The sequence below is a fragment of the Salvelinus alpinus genome, chromosome 18 (assembly GCF_045679555.1).
Source record: "Salvelinus alpinus chromosome 18, SLU_Salpinus.1, whole genome shotgun sequence".
In the NCBI taxonomy this organism is placed as follows: domain Eukaryota; kingdom Metazoa; phylum Chordata; class Actinopteri; order Salmoniformes; family Salmonidae; genus Salvelinus; species Salvelinus alpinus.
The window spans coordinates 5568700-5589574 of record NC_092103.1 but is presented as its reverse complement, the minus strand read 5'-3'; the positions used below and the strand labels follow the sequence as shown (position 1 = coordinate 5589574).

At 43.1% G+C, this 20875-nt stretch overlaps 1 protein-coding gene across 7 annotated transcripts in view; it reads left to right on the top strand.

The window, feature by feature from the left end:
* Positions 1 to 20875, top strand: part of LOC139543582 (dymeclin-like) — a 138249-nt gene that overhangs the window by 101640 nt on the left and 15734 nt on the right. For 5 of the 7 annotated variants that reach the window (XM_071349798.1, XM_071349799.1, XM_071349797.1 and 2 more), the window contains 2 exons: positions 16583 to 16765; positions 20480 to 20593. In XM_071349798.1, the coding sequence (XP_071205899.1) occupies positions 16583 to 16765; positions 20480 to 20593 (297 nt within the window). The remainder of the gene's footprint in view (positions 1 to 16582; positions 16766 to 20479; positions 20594 to 20875) is intronic. The other 2 variants (XM_071349801.1, XM_071349802.1) reach the window with 1 other exon arrangement.

Below are 20875 nucleotides of genomic sequence, written 5' to 3'. Positions count from 1 at the left end.
CTTGGTCATTTTTTTTCTTGCTTTTGTGGTCTGTCTGGTCTCTTAACCTCCCTCACAGGTCTGTGTGCCGTCTGCCTTTGACAAAGGCTGTGTTGTGTTGCTACTCTACTCCCACTCAGATAGCAGATATGACCTGACACACACACACACACACACACACACACACACACACACACACACACACACACACACACACACACACACACACACACACACACACACACACACAGATATGCTTTCTCCTGGCCGTCACACCTCACCACTGACCCATTAACCTCTGACCTATTCAATAGAGCCAGGCCCGGAGGCTCTCTGTAACCACGGTAACCAGCGCTTGCCCCTGGTGACATATCAGAAGGCAGGCTGTATTGGCGGTGTTGTTATTAATAACTGATGATCAGCCTTGTTCTGTAAATGAGTAGGTAGTGGCAGACACAGAACACACACACACAGAACAAATATATACACACACACACACAGAACACAGCAGGACGTAGACACTCAGACAGAACAGACAGTCCCCGAGGCCTCCCCTGACCCTGTGTCATGCCGAATGCTAAAACCAGTCTTAACACACGCACGCTCAGCCCTGCCCTCCAGGTTTAAGGATCAGCAGTACACAGATTAACAGTTATCTCCCAAGTGTACACAGTCTCTCTCATCTACAACACACACACTGTCTCTGTCTGCGGTTGTGCAAATAGCCAAACAAGTCAGTCAAGAATTCAAGGCACACTTAACCGGCATGGCTACCACAGCATTCTGAGTGGCGCAGCGGTCTAAGGCATCTGCATCTCGGTGCAAGAGGCGTCACTACAGTCCCTGGTTCGAATCCAGGCTGTATCACATCCAGCCGTGATAGGGAGTCCCATAGGGCGGGGCACAATTGGCACAGCATCGTCCGGGTTTGGACGGGGTAGACCGTTATTGTAAAGAAGAATTTGTTCTTAACTGACTTGCCTAGTTAAAAAAAAAAAAAAAAAAAAGATAGGATCATTGTCAGTAATGACCACGGCTCACCTCCACACAAGTACCTGAAGCCATTCGTCCCATATACTGTACATCCTCAACATCTGCGATTGGGAGTCCCAGATGTGTTCATTCTATCCCTATCATGGCTGTTCAAAAGTTTTAGATCACCTACTCATTCAACGTTTTTTCTTTATTTGAATTTTTTTCTACATTGTAGAATAATAGTGAAGACTTTAAAACTATGAAATAACACACATGGAATCATGTAGTAACCAAAAAACATTCTCTCAACCAGCTTCCCCTTGAATGCTTTTCCAACAGTCTTGAAGGAGTTCCCACATATGCTGAGCACTTGTTGGCTGCTTTTCCTTCACTCTGCGGTCCAACTCATTCCAAACCATCTCAATTGGGTTGAGGTTGGGTGATTGTGGAGGCCAGGTCATCTGACGCAGCACTCCATCACTCTCCTTCTTGGTCAAATAGCCCTTACACAGCCTGGAGGTGTGTTGGGTCATTGTCCTGTTGAAAACAAATGATAGTCCCACTAAGCCCAAACCAGATGGGATGACGTATTGCTTCAGAATGCTGTGGTAGCCATGCTGGTTAAGTGTGCCTTGAATTCTAAATAAAACACAGTGTCACCAGCAAAGCACCCCCACACCATAACACCTCCTCCTCCATACGGTGGGAAATACACATGTGGAGATCATCCGTTCACCCACACGCGTCTCACAAAGGCACGGCGGTTGGAACCAAAAATCTCCAACTTGGATTCCAGGCCAAAGGACAAATTTCCACCGGTCTAATGTCCATTGCTCGTGTTTCTTGGCCCAAGCAAGTCTCTTCTTCTTATCTGTGTCCTTTAGTAGTGATTTCTTTGCAGCAATTCGACCATGCAGTCTTCTCTGAACAGTTGATGTTGAGATGTGTCTGTTACTTGAACTCTGTGAAGCAGGCTGGTAACTCTAATGAACTTATTATCTGCAGCAGAAGTAACTCTGGGTCTTCTTTTCTTGTGGTGGTCCTCATGAGAACCAGTTTCATCGTAGAGCTTGATGGTTTTTGCGACTGCGCGTGAAGTAACTTTCAAAGTTTCACGCATTGACTGACCTTCATGTCTTAAAGTAATGAAGGACTGTTGTTTCTCTTTGCTTATTTGAGCTGTTCTTGCCATAATATGGACTTGGTCTTTTACTAAATAGAGCTATCATCTGTATACCCCCCCCCTAACTTGTCACAACACAAACGCATTAAGAAGGAAAGAAATTCCACAAATGAACTTTTAAGAAGGCACACCTGTTAATTGAAATGCATTCATGAAGCTGGTTGAGAGAATGCCTAGAGTGTGCAAAGCTGTCATCAAGGCAAAGAATGGCTACTTTGAAGAATCAAAAATATAAAATATATTTTGATTTGTTTAACATTTTCTTTGGTTACTACATGATTCCATATGTGTTATTTCATTGTTTTGATGTCTTCACGATTTTTTCTGCAATGTAGAAAATAGTTTAAAAAATAATGAAAAACCCTTGAATGAGTAGGTGTTCTAAAACTTTTGACCGGTAGTGTATATATCTGTCAAATACATACAGTATGCTTCCCTCCTACACTGAGTGTACAAAACATTTGGAACACCTTCCATGGTAGTCAAGTTGTCTGGATGTCCTTTGGGTGGTGGACCATTCTTGATACACACGGGAAACTGTTGAGCGTGAAAAACCCAGCAGCGTTGCAGTTCTTGACACAAACCGGTGCGCCTGGCACCAACTACCATACTCTGTTCAAAGGCACTTAAATATTTTGTCTTGCCCATTCACCCTCTGAATGGCACACATACGCAATCCATGTCTCAATTGTCTCAAGGCTTAAAAATCCTTATCTAACCTGTCTCCTTCCCTTCATCTACACTGATTTGAAGTGGATTTAACAAGTGACATCTGTAAGGGATCATAGCTTTCACCTGGATTCACCTGGTCAGTCTGTCATGGAAAGAGCCTAATGTTTTGTACACTCAGTGTATATTGCTGTATTAGAGAGGAGAGGGAAATGTGGCTAGACAGTGGAGTATAGGAGTGGGGAGGAAGGTGGGGCAGGTGGTGTGGGTGTCTGGATTTTTTTTTTTTTTTAAGCCTCTGCTTCATTACATATGGAGAGACTGGGGCACCTCTCATTTAATCAGCCTAGCATGTCTAACACACACAAAGACGTCGAGCTTACACACACACACACACACACACACACACACACACACACACACACACACACACACACACACACACACACACACACACACACAGACGTCTAGCTTGCACATTTGCATCTGACCTGGATTCCCTGGTGTGCAGTGGGCTAATCTCATTACAGACAGAGCTCTGCTGCAGGGAGAGAGAGAGCTGTAGGAGTGGGAAACGCAAGCTGCCACCTCCAACGCTTTCTGCTACTCTCCTCTTTCTCCCATTCTCTTCCTCCTTCCTCTTCTCTCTTCTTCCCTCTTTTGTTTCCTATCCTCTCTTCTCTTATTCTCCCCTTCACTCTCCTCATCCTCTCATCTCCTCTTCTTCAGCTAGACTAATTATAACCTAAAACTCTGGAGTCCGTGCCTGGCGGGCCACCACCTCCCCTCCCTATGAGCCGTGGTCAAAAGTAGTACACTATACAGGGAAGAGGATGCCATTTGGAAGGCAGATGGTACTTCTGCTCCATGACACACCATCAATCCTTATTAGTCAGTCAGACAAACAGACACTGCTCAGTGAGGCTCTGCTCTGTGAGGCTGGTTATGTCTGGTCTGGCTGCCTCTGTTGTCTCAAGGTCGCAGTCACACACACATCTATTACCTGTCCTCCTTAATCCTATGTATAAAAAATAAAACACTAATATATCTTGATTTGATTAGTATTCAACCCCCAGAATCGATAGATAATCACCTTTGGCAGCAATTATTTCTGGTTATGTCTCTAAGAGCTTTCCACACATGGATTGTGCAACATTTGCCCAGTTATTATTTTCAAAATTCTTCAAACTGTGTCAAATTGATTGTTGATCATTGCTAGACAACCATTTTCAGGTCTTGCCATATATTTTTCAACAGATTTATGTCAAAACTGTAACTCGGCCACTCAGGAACATTCACTTTCCTTTTGGTAAGCAACTCCAGTGTAGATTTGGCCCTGTGTTTTAGGTTATTGTCCTTCTGAAAGGTGAATTCATCTCCAAGTGTCTGGTGAAGAGCAGACTGAACCAGGTTTTCCTCTAGGATTTTGCTTGTGCTTAGCTCCATTCCATTTATTTTTATCCTGGAAAAACTCCCCCAGTCAATGTTGTTGATCCATCCTCAGTTTTATCCTATCACCGCCATTAAACTCTGTTACTGTTTTAAAGTCACCATTGGCCTCAAGGTGATGTCCTTCCTGTCCGGAAACTGAGTTAGGAAGTACGCCTGTATCTTTGTAGTGACTGGGTGTATTGATACACCATCCAAAGGGTGATTAATAACTTCACCATGCTCAAAGGGATTTTCAATGTCTGCTTTTTTATTTTTACCCATCTACCATACCATTTTTTTTATTTTTTTTATTTCACCTTTATTTAACCAGGTAGGCAAGTTGAGAACAAGTTCTCATTTACAATTGCGACCTGGCCAAGATAAAGCAAAGCAGTTCGACACATACAACAACAGAGTTACACATGGAGTAAAACAAACATACAGTCAATAATACAGTAGAAAAATAAGTCTATATACAATGTGAGCAAATGAGGTGAGATAAGGGAGGTAAAGGCAAAAAAAGGCCATGGTGGCGAAGTAAATACAATATAGCAAGTAAAACACTGGAATGGTAGATTTGTAGTGGAAGAATGTGCAAAGTAGAAATAATGGGGTGCAAAGGAGCAAAATAAGTAAATAAATACAGTAGGGGAAGAGGGAGTTGTTTGGGCTAAATTATAGATGGGCTATGTACAGGTGCAGTAATCTGTGAGCTGCTCTGACAGCTGGTGCTTAAAGCTAGTGAGGGAGATTGGTGACCAGCGAGCTGAGATAAGGGGGGACTTTACCAAGCAGGGTCTTGTAGATGACCTGGAGCCAGTGGGTTTGGCGACGAGTATGAAGCGAGGGCCAGCCAACAAGAGCATACAGGTCGCAGTGGTGGGTAGTATATGGGGCTTTGGTGACAAAACGGATGTCACTGTGATAGACTGCATCCAATTTATTGAGTAGGGTATTGGATGCTATTTTGTAAATGACATCGCCAAAGTCGAGGATCGGTAGGATGGTCAGTTTTACGAGGGTATGTTTGGCAGCATGAGTGAAGGATGCTTTGTTGCGAAATAGGAAGCCAATTCCAGATTTAACTTTGGATTGGAGATGTTTGATGTGAGTCTGGAAGGAGAGTTTACAGTCTAACCAGACACCTAGGTATTTGTAGTTGTCCACATATTCTAAGTCAGAACCGTCCAGAGTAGTGATGCTGGACGGGCGGGCAGGTGCAGGCAGCGATCGGTTGAATAGCATGCATTTAGTTTTACTTGTATTTAAGAGCAGTTGGAGGCCATGGAAGGAGAGTTGTATGGCATTGAAGGTCGTTTGGAGGTTTGTTAACACAGTGTCCAAAGAAGGGCCAGATGTATACAGAATGGTGTCTTCTGTATAGAGGTGGATCAAAGAATCACCCGCAGCAAGAGCGACATCATTGATGTATACAGAGAAGAGAGTCGGTCCAAGAATTGAACCGTGTGGCACCCCCATAGAGACTGCCAGAGGCCCGGACAACAGACCCTCCGATTTGACACACTGAACTCGATCAGAGAAGTAGTTGGTGAACCAGGCGAGGCAATCATTTGAGAAACCAAGGCTATCAAGTATGCCGATGAGGATGTGGTGATTGACACAGTTGAAAGCCTTGGCCAGGTCAATGAATACGGCTGCACAGTATTGTTTATTATCGATGGCGGTTAAGATATCGTTTAGGACCTTGGGCGTGGTTGAGATGCACCCATGACCAGCTCTGAAACCAGATTGCATAGCGGAGAAGGTGCGGTGGGATTCGAAATGGTCAGTAATCTGTTTGTTGACCTGGCTTTCGAAGACCTTAGAAAGGCATGGTAGGATAGATATATGCCTGTAGCAGTTTGGGTCAAGAGTGTCCCCCCCTTTGAAGAGGGGGATGACCGCAGCTGCTTTTCCAATCGACACGAGAGAGAGGTTGAACAGGCTAGTAATAGGGGTTGCGACAATTTCGGCAGATAGTTTTAGAAAGAAAGGGTCCAGATTGTCTAGCCCGGCTGATTTGTAGGGGTCCAGATTTTGCAGCTCATTCAGAACATCAGCTGACTGGATTTGGGAGAAGGAGAAATGGGGAAGGCTTGGGCGAGTTGCTGTGGGGGGTGCAGTGCTGTTGAGGGGTAGGGGTAGCCAGGTGGAAAGCATGGCCAGCCGTAGAAAAATGCTTATTGAAATTCTCAATTATAGTGGATTTATCGGTGGTGACAGAGTTTCCTCAGTGCAGTGGGCAGCTGGGAGGAGGTGTTCTTATTCTCCGTGGACTTATGAAAGCTGGTGGTTCCTTTTGACATGAGTCTTCAATTTTCCCAGGTAAGAAGTTTTAGATTGTAGTTATTATAGGATTTATAGGACTATTTCTCTCTATACGATTTGTATTTCATATACCTTTGACTATTGGATGTTCTTATAGGCACTTTAGTATTGCCAGTGTAACAGTATAGCTTCTATCCCTCTCCTCGCCACTACCTGGGCTCGAACCAGGAACACATCGACAACAGCCACCCTCGAAGCAGCGTTACCCATGCAGAGCAAGGGGAACAACTACTCCAAGTCTCAGAGCGAGTGACGTTTGAAACGCTATTAGTGCGCACCCCGCTAACTAGCTAGCCATTTCACATCGGTTACACCAGCCTAATCTTGGGAGTTGATAGGCTTGAAGTCATAAACAGTGCAATGCTTGAAGCATTGCGAAGAGCTTCTGACAAAACGCACGAAAGTGCTCTTTGAATGAATGCTCGCTCAGTCAGACTGCTCTATCAAATCATAGACTTAATTATAACATAATAACACACAGAAATACGAGCCTTGGGTCATTAATATGGTCGAATCCGGAAACTATCATCTCGAAAACAAAACTTTTATTCTTTCTTTTCCGTATAACGGGTGGCATCCATAAGTCTAAATATTCCTGTTACATTGCACAACTTTCAATGTTATGTCATAATTACGGAAAATTCTGTCAAATTAGTTCGCAATGAGCCAGGCGGCCCAAACTGTTGCATATACCCTGACTCTGCGTGCAATGAACGCAAGAGAAGTGACACAATTTCACCTGGTTAATATTGCCTGCTAACCTGGATTTCTTTTAGCTAAATATGCAGGTTTAAAAATATGTACTTCTGTGTATTGATTTTAAGGAAGGCATTGATGTTTATGGTTAGGTACACGTTGGAGCAACGACAGTCCTTTTTTGCCATTAGTAATGTGTGTTGGGTTAATATTCTCCTGCTTCCAGAGCCAATGACATCAGCCAGATTTCAGGAAGTGATTAAGGATGATTGGCTTCTCCTAATCGATAGCCAAGTCTGGTCCTATCGTTGAACTCTCTCCATAACGTAGAGAGATGTAAAGCTGTCATTAGGTTTTACTGTGTTGAGTAAAGCAGCCATCACCAGAGCTTTTTACCGACTGACATTTACTGACTGAGCCTGTTACACACACATACACACACACACACCTACACACAGTGTTTTTCTTTTTTAAATGTAAAAGTGTCATAACGCTAATAACGTTGGCGACAGACTCCCACCTTGCTAATATTTCTACTGGCGGGTTTCACACCACAGGTAGATCAGGGCAGACTCTGAGGAGGTGGCCATGGTAACGGACCTGTGTGTGTGTGTGTGTGTGTGTGTGTGTGTGTGTGTGTGTGTGTGTGTGTGTGTGTGTGTGTGTGTGTGTGTGTGTGTGTGTGTGTGGGTTGGTCAGTCTGCATTGCTAAGCAGTCAGATCGCCACTGGGCTTATTTCATTAGTGTCTTTAAGCTGCTTTGGACTTCTTGACTCCAGACTAGAGTTGTCCTTAGTCAGGACTTGGGTTCCCTCTCAGCCTCTTGCGGTACAGCCTTATGATAGCAGGTTCACTTTAATTAAAGGCACACTCCTTTATTCCTTGCAGTCCCACCACTTGGTTTGCTAGAAACCTGAAACCTCCAAAATTGCACAAAAGCAGTGCTAGTAGGAATACGACCAATATCAAAAAGATGTATTATTGTTCAGTTGCCCGTGTCATCCCAGGCTAGTTGCCATCTCTCAAGACAGCTGTTTTAGAGAAATGTTTTGTTTCTCTTCGTGTTGTCTGATTTGTACTCATGGGATGTCACAAATGATCTCGACACACACAAACCAGGGCTACCGTTGCCGGTAATTGCCGGCTTTTGGCCGATAAAGTAAATTGTCCGGTGCTGCATATCATACATCACGATTTCACTCTTCAGCACCGTTCTCACTCCTTGCGCACTCTCTTATGTGCATGCGCCTGCTGCTGAGGAGAGGGAGAGAGCGAGAGAGGAGCCTTGGGATACTGTTGATTGCAAAGATGGAGGCCTGAAGTAAAACGGAAGTTAGAGTATGCCTACAGTGAAAAGCCTTCAAGGGGAATGTCCTCCGTATTGGACAAGTTTTAATATTGTAGTGGACAAAGATGAGAAGAACGTTGGTGCACGACCTTATGCAGGCTACCGTGCAACTCGCTATACATGTAGGATGCAAAAAAAAAAAAATTTATTTATAATCATTTGATTTATCATTATATATACAGTACCAGTCAAAAGTCTACTAAGAATATATATATATTTTAAAAGCCACATTAGACAGGATTACCTACACATACTAACCAGTTCAAATAGACAGAAGCGTGCTACAGTATATGGCCAATCCGAACACATCTCTTGGCAGGTCCAGCCCACTCATTATCTCAGCCAATCATGGCTAGCAGGAAGGTTGCTCCCTTTTTCTGTAGCTAAACCAACTAGGCTCGTAATTTAACAATTTTATTAGTATTTACAGATGGCATACACGTTTGTTATTTAGGCAAATGGAAGTTCACAAGTTCTAGAAGACTTTTCTGCCAAAAACGGGTATGCGACCCATTTCAGGAAACTAGGCGTATGTCGCGGGTCACTACTTCACACAAGAGCCATTTGAACATGTAGTTATTGTTATTATTGTAGCCCTGTGTATTAATCTAAACCAGTTCTTTAAAAATGCGAAACGAGTTTCATTCTGTTGAGACATTTTCATTGACATAACGTTCGATCTGTCTTTTTAATTGTGTGCTCAGTGTTTAATTTAAGATAGGTTGTAAGTAGGCATGTTGTAAAATAAATGTCATTAACCTATTGCTGTCATTTGTTGGGCAAGGTAGACACTACTCTTTCTTGGTGCTTGCTGCATTATATAGCCTGTTAAAACTTTTGTTAAGGTTTAAACCAGTTTTGCAAATGTTTTGTTTAATTCCAGTGAATGAAAGTTCCAACTGTAATGTTGTGTTTTCCACAATATCCTGCTCTATTTTCCCTATGAACAATCCCTTGACTTTTGATATTACCCCAATAAAGTTTAGAATCTTTTGTGAAGGTGTGGCGTGGCTATTAGCTTTTGATCACATAGTCCTATGATTTGAAGGCGGTGCGCACCGCCGCTCCCAACTGACTCTGCAAATTGAGTTTAAGGAAGAATGTTTTAGGCCTACCAAAGTTAGTCCTTATAATCTAAGAATTGAATGCTTATCTTTATGAAAAATATTCTGATAGAAAATGAACGAATTATACTCCTATATCAAGTGTTGCACGGTATACTGAAACTTTGATACGAGAACATGTAAAAACGGTTTGGTGATAGAATTTGTTACTTTCGGTACTTTTGTCAAATGTATTTCACGTCATATATGGTTTGCGAGGATCGAGTCTGTTGTAATTTGTCTGAGTTTTCTCAAGGGGGCTGGCCAGGCTGCGCTTGCACATGCAGCTCCCAGCGCAAACCACTTAAGAAGCAAGCAAGAAGAGAGAGAAAATACTGAAAGCATTGACACAGACAGAAGGGGAAACCTTACTTTTAAATATCTTTGGCGTGGCTTCTTCTAACGAAAACATCGTACCTCCACACCCACAGTTTGTTGACATAAATGGCTCCAAAAGCGAACTATTGGAAACATTGATTACAGAGCAGATGATGAGGGCCAGCCCACTGAAGCAACTAAACAAAAGTTGTTAGTTACAAAGCAGTGCAGTGCAAGGGAGGTTTAGTTACAAAACGGCAAAAATGTTACCCATTACCTTTACATTGTAACGTTGTCGTTATTCTACTAAATATGAATAATTGTGTGATAAATGACATTAACATATATTCAGCATGACATTCATGTGAGCATTATGATATGATTACACAACCCAAAAGTCATGTGAAACGCACTCAACTTGACAGCAATATATTTAGACTACTTTGCGTTTGTCTGGGCTTCCTAGCAGTAGCCAGTAGACGCTAGACATCCAGCTGCCATGGGTAACCTGGAAAGTGAAATGCACTCTGGGAATTGTAGTATGCTGTGTAAATTCCATTGTATTTCTGTGACGTGTAGACTATTGCGACAAGCTTCAGAAAGGAGCTGGAAAGGGTTCTTGGTTTTGGTACTAAACTATTAATTGAATACATCAAATGATTTAGCTGTAATGAATATTTATTCATTCAGTGCCTTCAGAATGTTTTCACACCCCTAACTTTTTACACATTTTGTTGTTTTACAGACAGAATTTAAAATGGATTAAATTGGAGCCTCTCGCAAATCTCTAATTCTCTCTCTCTCTCTCTCTCTGAGGCTTAAGCTTTTCTTGCTTTTTTACAAATGTAAAAAAATATATTAATACCTTAAAGTGGATGCCTAAGCCTATAGGCCTAGGCATGCAATGCCCTGATGCATTTAGTGCTCAAATCTCCGACAGCTGAACCGTGAGGTGGACAATTATTGTTTTAGAAAATTAAAAACCAATAAAACTTGGCTATAAAGTTTTGCGTATGCTACACATCGAAACACAAGGAATAGTGTTTTAGTAATTTGTTACAGGCTGTTTTTAAGGACATGTAAATGTGTCTCTTTTGGCCAATATCCCTCATTTTTTGATGGGGCTAGCTCTGCATGGGTGGACGCCCTAATCGGATACGCACCCAATGCATATGGATGGCCTGTAAATTTCTCAGATGTCTGATAAATCTTCCCAGTCACTTGTCTGTGACAAATTTTCTGAACTGAAACAGGGAGACACACACACCATCTCTTCTGAACCTAGCCAGGGGAACAAATGTATACACTCCCTCCCCAGGTCCCGGATTAATGCAGGGGCTCACCGGGGCTGAGGCCCAGGGGCCCAACAGGTAGCAAAAACAAACAAACAAAAAAAAGATATACATGAAATACAGTATATGTAGTATATATCTTACACATTTTTACCGCAACCACCAACCACAGGAGGATTCAGGAGCCCTCTCTCAATGAGTGTAGACAGCCGCCTGCTGCCGCTCTGCTAATCATCAGATTGGGGGAGGAGAGGAGGTAGGGGGCCCAAGTGGGTAACTGGGGGCCATGCCTTGAATGGGTAACTGATTAATAAAAAATTATCTGCATTTTAAGAAAATGGGACTGACCAACTGTGTGAGTCAAGGGCCCAATGCCATAAGGGGCATGAGGCAAAAAAAAAGTAATTTTTTATTATAATTTTATCCAACCAAAGGAGCCCTCTTTCAATGTTCAAAATACACCAGAGAGCAAAATTTAGCCACAGAGCATCAGTAGTTACAAAAAATAACTGGATAAAATTTGATCACAAGCCATGCAGGTAACTGCCAAAATAAAGTGTCTTTTAAAAGGGTGTTAGGCCACCATGAGCTGCCAGAACAGCTTCAATGCGCCTTGGCATAGATTATACAAGTGGACCTAAACCATGCCAGGAAAATGCACCCCACACATCATAACATAAACGTTGTATCCCTCATTTACTCAAGTGTTTAGTTTGGCAGTGACCGGTTGCCTCCAGTCAGGAAGGCCGCAATTTGGGGAGTATGTGCGCCAAATATACAGCTTGTTCCATTGTGGCCATAGACCTATAATCCATAGAAGGGATTTGGAACCTCTGCTCTTACCCTGGCAATATGAGTGTTAAGCTCATGGGTACGCTAGCAATGGCTACCTGTCCTGACTTGAGTGGGAACTGTCATCTATGGGTTATATTTCTATAGTTAGTTGCAGCTGTTTATTTGCCTTTTTCAAATTTCAAAATACAATTGTGGTAAAAATGTAAAGTTTGGAAAGCAAATGCCTACCGCTGAAAAGAGAAGTATAATCTGTCTGTAGAACCAATTTTTTAAATAAATTCTCAACAACTCCCAATTTTTTTGCCAACAGCAGCACTTTTATTCACAAAACAAAGCCCCAGGGCCTATGATTTCTTAATCCGGCCTTGTCCCTCCCTGTGTCCTACATGACAGATGGTTGTGTGAATAAATGTTTTACTGACTGTCTGTCCCAAATGGCACCTTGTTCCCTATATAGTGCACTCCTTTTGACCAAGGCCCAAAGGGCTCTGGTCTAAACTAGTGCACTATGTAGGGAATAGAGTGCCATTTGGGACACTGCCTGGCTCTTTTCAACAGTTATCAGACAAACTGTTCCTGTCACACACCATGTTTGTTTGAACACGAAAAGCTTTTTGATGCGAGCAACTCGCACGCACACACCAACACCCCGTTTGATTCCATATCTGTCTTCCGTTCGCTCATCATGTGCATGTTTCTATGACAACGTCATATCCCTGCCTCGTAGTTTTATCTTGAGTATTTGTGTGTGTTTTATATATACACACACACACACACGCTCCCTCACACGCAAGCTGCCTCTTTGACACACACTCACGCACCAGTAATCATACTCTGGCACATACATTTCCTGTTGATGCAGGTTTTGCAGTAGGTTGAACGTCGCTCCTACACACTCTCCTAGAGATTATTCACTGTTCTCCATATCTCTCTCTGATCTGGACATCTGACTCTGAGAACCTTTGCAGGACTGATCAGCTGGACTGATATCTATTCTCTTCCATGTCATTTCATAAACTACTGTAATGTAATACACCAGGCAGCCAAGCCAGTGGCTATCTGAGTAGCGGCTATCTGCGAGCCAGCGCTGCACTATCAGGTGTAGATGAAGAACACAGTATGTCCTCTCCATCTCTGCTGCCCCGCCTTACCCTAGAAGATGATATCTAGCTATAGCTACGCTGCATGGGATTATTCAGACCAGCTTTCTCCTAGGCCTTCTCTTTTCTCCTGGGCTGGAACAGGCATGACTCTATCTCTGTAAGATACTGGAGATCCAGCTGTTCAGAGAACATGTATCACATGGCGGTGCAGAGGCACCCACGGCCCTAAAGCCAGGAGATGCCATCACTCAGATGAACCAACTATCCATCTTTCAGTGTGCACTTCCTGTCTACCCTTTGTGTCCTCAGAATGGATCGCTCTCTCCTCCTCTTCCTATTTGTGCTCAGCGGTCCTGCAGTCAGTGGCTCCCCATTGCGTCTCTGACTCAATTTTCAGCCAGTGACTCTCGGCTGGTGGGCTGGCTCCGTCTTAGCCACTCAGAAGCCATTAGTGCAGGGGTCTAAATTGGTCTGACGCACGGAGGGTGATCCAGCTCTCCTGCTGCTGCAGACAGACATGATTGGCTGTGTCCCAAATGGCACCATATTCCCTACTTAGTGCACAACTTCTGACTAGAGCCATGTGGGACCTTTTCAAAAGTAGTGCATTATAAAGGGAATAGGGATGCAGCCATGCTCTTTCCTCCCTCTCAGCCATGGGAATATGGCATAAGCGCTGCTAGACGGCAGGGAGGGAGGGACTGGGTAGAATGAAACTGTTGATGTCAAAGGTCAAATGGCAAGTAGACAAGCAGTGGGGAGGGAGGGAGGGAGTCGAATGGGAAATAGCAAGTAGACCAGCATCAGGCTGGCAGCCCCATGCGGATGCAGATATCATGCGTCTCTCTCGCTCTCTTTCTCTCCCCTTATCTCCCCCCCCCCCCCTCTGAAGGAGTGATGTCTTCTCTCCCTCGCTGTGAGGAAATTGGTTCGGACATGAGTTGTTCTGTGAGTCAAAAGGACAGTGTGAGTCCCTATGCAGTTGGAACGGTATGGTGTGTTGTTGCTGCTAGTACCCAGCTGACACGCTGGAAGCCCATGTTGTTTGGAGCTATAGAGTGGTAGACCCATACCATATGTTCTATTTTATTCTATGGGTGCACAGATGTTTATGGAGGGTGATTTTTTTAAATATAATCTTTATTTCCCTTTCAAGTCAGTTAAGAACGAATTCTTATTTACAATGACAGACTACCGGGGAACAGTGGGTTAACTGCCTTGTTCAGGGGCAGAACGACAGATTTTTACCTTGTCAGCTCAGAGATTTGATCCAGCTACCTTTCGGTTACTGGCCCAATGCTCTAACCACTAGGCTACCTGCCTCCCCTAGGGCTGTTACGGTGACTGTATGGTAATCATGGTAATTAGGCTTCTCCAAGCTCTGATGCTGCTGATGGTCATTTGTAGCCTACCAAACTTGCTAACTGCCTCGTACTCAGTACTCTATTGTCCCTGTAATCACTCTGACATCAATGCAAATGTAATCGAAAATCTAATCAAACACTACATGAGAGCCCGTGAGTTTATCTGTTTCGAGACAGGTGTATGATAATGGTCCATTCTAAATCAAACACATTTCACACATTATTTAGTATATGTAAAGACAATATTAAATCAAGAATAGTCTGATGGGTGACAATATTAATATCATTCACTATCACTTGTGAATTAAATATCTGCTGCTGAGAAATTCTAGGCTTGTCAAATTGTGAATGAGAGACTGATGAAGTGTGTACAGCTTGTGCAAAAAAACTCATCTCTTTTTAATGTGACTTTTTTCAAATCATCATTAGTCGCATCATTCAGCCTTACAATGTATTAAAAATCAAAACATATAGCCTATCATTTATCACAACTAAAGTTACATAAATAATTAAGCATATAGGAGTATCTCTGTTAACCTTTCAACACAGAATAGCCGCATGTGCGCACTCCCCCAAATCGTTTGTAGAAAATATCCTTTCAATTGTATTCTTCATACTATAAAATACTATAAAATAATTCCACGGGATTCTAAGCAAATCTTGTCTGCTAAATGAACTAGTGTAGCCCACCGCCGTATGGCATAGCCAGATCAGGGCCTAACATAAGGACAGCTCATGCTATTCTGTTCATCTGAAACAGACTACATTTTCTTCAAATTATGTTTCTTTTGACCTGTCTAAAATAAATAATGGATTTATTGTTATTTTTGTCACCTATATTATTTAGACTTTTTAAAATGTAGATGTTCCAAAGGTCTGCGTCAGTGGCTTGTAGGCTGTGTGTGGAAGCAAGGAGATGCTAAATTATGTTTATGTTAATTAATGGTCAATTACCGTGAGACTGGGAGTTATTTGCATGACAATCACAAGCTGACAAAATGTCATGACCGCCACAGAGCCCTAACTACCACCACGTCCTTTTGTCTGGTGTATTGATGATTGAGAGTTCTAGAATTTATATGATTGTTTTCAGGCCAATGGCCCATGTTTAGATGAGTGACCATACTTCAGCTGCTAGAACAGGATTTGATGCCTTTACAATAACCTAGGTTCCTTGATATTCTGAGCATAGTTAGCTAGAGATTGGTGGTTTACAAAGTGGGAGTGAACGATAGCATGAGGTAATGGAGGGAGGGAGCAGGGCTGTAATCCAGCCACGGAAGGGACTTCACTTCCCTACTCCGTCTGCTCTTCCTCTCTTTCTCTCTCTCTCTCTCTCTCTCTCACTCCCTGCGAGGCAGGCAAGCAGGCATAATATGTTGCTGTTTTGCATAGCAGAGTGCTGCAGTGCTGTCTGGTCCCTAGCCATAGACTCCAGACAGTCTGTATGGAGCTAGATACCATCTCAGCCACGCAGGCATCACAATGGGTATCCCTCAACATGACACAACCACCCTGCCGCCTGCCTGCCCCTGTGTTCCCTGTGTACTGCCGCTACGGACCTAGTGGTGCCCCCGGCTTCCTCTCTGGCTCCCTCGCTATGGCCGCTGCTAGGCTGCCCTGCTCTCACACACCGCCACTTTCTATTTACGACCCAATGGAAACCATTGATTCTAGTAACAAACGTTCCCTTTTACTTCTAGTAGCCTTGTTCTTTTGGTTATGTAAACCCCGATTTGCTTTAAACCAGATGACCACTGTGTTGGCATAAGAGTGGACATTAAGCAAAAAAAATCTAATTTACTGCAGTAAGACAAAGGTGAAACATCAGGGTAATTCTTTCATACAGTTTTCCCCCAAAGTGAAACATCAGGTCATGAAATGTTTCACCTAAAAGTCGTCTCTTGTGTCTTGCTTCTTCTGTCTCTTATAAAATACATCAGATTCTCTCTTCATAGGCCCTGTATGTTAATAGTTAGTCATCTCTCTCGTCTCTAGGCCCAGGACCTGATTGTGATAGAGGAGGTGATCAGGATGATGCTGGAGATCATCAACTCGTGTCTGTCGAACTCTCTACACCACAACCCCAACCTGGTCTACGCCCTGCTCTACAAGAGAGAGCTCTTCGAACAGTTCAGAACACACCCCTCCTTCCGGGACATCGTGCAGAACCTCGACACGGTGAGACAGAGAGAGAGAGAGGCATGCGATCGAGTGCTCGCATGCACATGCAGACGGACACTTCGCATGCACATACAGACGGACACTGCTCATGCACATACAGACGGACACTGCTCATGCACATGCAGACGGACACTTCGCATGCACATACAGACGGACACTGCTCATGCACATACAGACGGACACTGCTCATGCACATACAGACGGACACTGCTCATGCACGCGCCCCCATTCCAATGAATTGAAATCCAAACATGAATCCAAGACTCTTCATAGAAAAACAACGGGCAATTTACAATTCATGAACAGGATTTCGAAAGCGTACGACTTCAGTAGTTTTGTGAATACGCTTTGTACGTTTTGGTATGAGGGCTGGTCACTGTTGAAGTGTCAGATGAGAAGAGACCAGCGCAGTACAACTCAATACAAGTTTCTGAATTGTATTGATGAATAAAATAAGTCCACTCTCTGTACCCTCGTGGGGCGGATAGTAAAATATGAATTAAGAACATGATTATGTTGTCGAGAGCTACTCTAGCTGTCATTCAGTCTTCCAACAAGTGTCTCGAAACAGTAAAGACAGATGGCAGTCTAATCTTTACTACTCCTTTCCCTGTAACCCAGCCCTGCTGCTTCTGATGCTTGTGTGTGCTGCATCATGTTTGAGAGGTCTGTCTGGGATTGAAGCACGGTTTCCATCCAATTGGTGACAGATTTTCATGTGAATATAAAGAAAATCTGCATTTTCCCCACAAGAGATGTGTGGCTGAGATGGACTTGTTGCAGATTAAAGGCTATGTGTGATGACGTAGGGCAAATAAAATACCTTTTTGCGGTTAAATTCCCATTAAACAAATAGAAAATACAAATTCAATTGGTTTCCATCGCATTTTGAACTCTACTGATGGTTTTCTCACAACAAATGTTGCGTTACATCGCGAGTGTGCCCACTCTGGTATTGGCACGTGCACTAACAGCGCTATCTGCGTACTGTTGGCTCTGAGAGCTGTTGGCTGGAGCACACGTATAGCCTACATGATGAGATTATTATGATAAATAAAAACGAGATTTTTATTTGTCAAACGACAGCCAATCCCCGGCCATCGTGTCACTAGAATAAGACTCTAGATATTTATTGGAAAGGGGCATCGAGCTCATCACCTTGCACTTTCACCACCCTGTGAAGTTCATCATCATTTATTTCATCTGTAGCCTAATAAACTGCATGCTTTCCCGAGTCGTAGTGGGAGGACCACGCAACATGTCATCGCGTGACTCCAAGTTGACTTCAGTATGAAGTCTTTTAATTTTAAGACTTTTAATTATGACTTTGACTCAATTCTACTTTTATTTATGAGAGGTTTTGACATGTTGAATGCACCGAGCAAGTCTGTCTAAACTACTGGCACACAGCTCGGACACCCATGCTACCCCACAAGACATGCCACCAGAGGTCTCTTCACAGTCCCCAAGTCCAGAACAGACTATGGGAGGCACACAGTACTACATAGAGCCATGACTACATGGAACTCTATTCCACATCAAGTAACTGACGCAAGCAGTAAAATTAGATTTAAAAAACCGATCAAAAACACACCTTATGGAACAGAGGGACTGTGAAGCAACACAAACATTGGCACACACACACACACACACACACACACACACACGATAACATACGCACTATACATATACATGGATTTAGTACTGTAGATATGTGGTAGTGGTGGAGTAGGGGCCTGAGGGCACACAGTGTGTTGTGAAATCTGTGAATGTATTCTAATGTTTTAAAAATTGTATAAACTGCCTTAATTTTGCTGGACCCCAGGAAGAGTAACTGCTGCTTTGGCAGCTGCTAATGGGTATCCATAATAAATACAAAGAATATGATGGTTTTTAAATCAATATTTGCGCATAAAATATTTTCCACCAACATTCCGTAATACTTTATTTTACCGACACAAAAAGATCCCACCTTGTCTAGCGTATTTGGTTTTGTCGACGTTTGGAACGTTTACCGGGAAATGTTCTGTTTCCATCAGGCCGGTCATATCTTTTTTTAATCTGACAAAAACTTTGATAGAAACTTGGTTAGTTATAGGCCTATGCAACAAGTTAGGATAGGCTACCGTTTGTCCCATCTCATTGAATTGGACCCACTTCACAGTAGTAAATAGATTCAATCTGAAGCGCAGTTTAACAGCAGAGCAGACGGTTCATCGTTTCCATTGACGTTTATAGGCTGTGTCTGAATACTGTAATTTCTCGAGGAGACTATTTCATTTATAAACACAGTAAATATATCTGCCATTGCATAATAAATTCTTCGCCTTTCTGGCCATGAAGAGTTCATATTCACCAAGTAGCCATACGAGAAATTACCATGCGCGTCTCATTTAATTGGGCCTATTAGATAGGCCATTATAATTCGTTTTTGCTCTATACATCTGAAAGGGAACTATTGTTAGAACACAGGCCTACAATAGAATTTGACAGGGGAACAGACAGTTGATCTTTTGCGTTGAATGTGTGTAGGCTACCAGTGCAAGTAGGTCTACTGGAGCTTTATTTTTTTCAGAGTAGACAATGTTTCAGAATTTGCGGCAGTGCAGCATATTTAGGTTAAGGAAAAAGTCAATGCAAAACATTATTGAATGAAAACGATCTGTTTACAAGTCTAAAACAATTTGTTATCGTTTTTGTGTTTGCGGAACGATCAGATACAGTAAATGTCACTGCAAAAGAAAACATTCTGCCACCTCCAAGACGTTTTGATCAAATTCGCCATTGCTATTTCCTTTAGATACTGTCTTGGCCTAATTCCAATACTTCCAAAGTTTACAGCAAAGAAGGGTGTTATTGTCACCATAAAAGGTGAAGGACGGGCTTTTTCACGCGTGCACAGTTAGTTTTACAACAGGTCTAATTCATAATGGGACACATGCGTACGTATGGCTTGCACCAAGTTTATGAATCTCTATTTTATTTTTTGGGGTAAAATTTACACAACGGTTATAAATGAAGCCTCGGGTCTCGGCTGGTCTCAGGAAGAAATGACAAGTCCTCATTGATTGAGTCAAGTAAAAATGGATCCGAGACCGAGACACTCAATATGTGGTCTACTACAACCCTGCCTAAGGGGGTGATGGTGGGGGGGGGGGGACGTCTGTTGCAATGGTAGACTAGTGTGAAGACCCAAAGAACAGGATTAAATGAATTAGGATCCAGATGATAGAAATAGAAGCTGAGAAGAGATGATAGTTCAATCAGATCAACATATGTTATTAATGTACAGAGACGAGACTCATTGACGTGTTAGTGGTGACACCGAAAAGCACATGAAAAAGACTGGACCTCAAAGTGTAAGTGTGTGTGTGTGTGTGTGTGTGTGTGTGTGTGTGTGTGTGTGTGTGTGTGTGTGTGTGTGTGTGTGTGTGTGTGTGTGTGTGTGTGTGTGTGTGTGTGTGTGTGTGTGTGTGTGTGTGTGTGTGTGTGTGTGTGTGTGTGTGTGTGTGTGTGTGTGTGTGTGTGTAATTGTCCACTTACAATTACACACACTCAGACAAAAAACACCATCTCTCTCACACTACACACGCATGCGCGCACAAACACACACACACAAGACTGAAAAATAACAGTTCAACTGAAAGGTTCCTCGAGCTAACATGCACACACACACAAATCCTTTTTCTGACGTGTGTCCCTGTCCCCCAGGTGATAGGTTTCTTCAGCCAGCGTCTTGAGGCAGCAGGGACAGACTTGTCAGTAGAGAGGGTTCAGGAGGTCATCATGAAGGGAGCACAGGCCCTGCCCAAAGACCGCCTCCAGGTAAGTAACACACACACGCTCGCACTCTGACAGACACACACACACACACAACCTGGCCAAAGACCGCCTCCAGGTAAGAACCCAGACCAACACACAGACGGACGTACGCAGACTCTCTGCTCAAAGACCGCCTCAAGGTAACACCATAGACACACACACAGGGTTGGGTAGGTTCGTTTCTAAATGTAATCCATTACGGTTACTAGTTACCTGTCCAAAATTGTAATCAGTCATGTCATTTTTCGATTACCCGAACGTAATGTGATTACTTTTGGTAGGAGC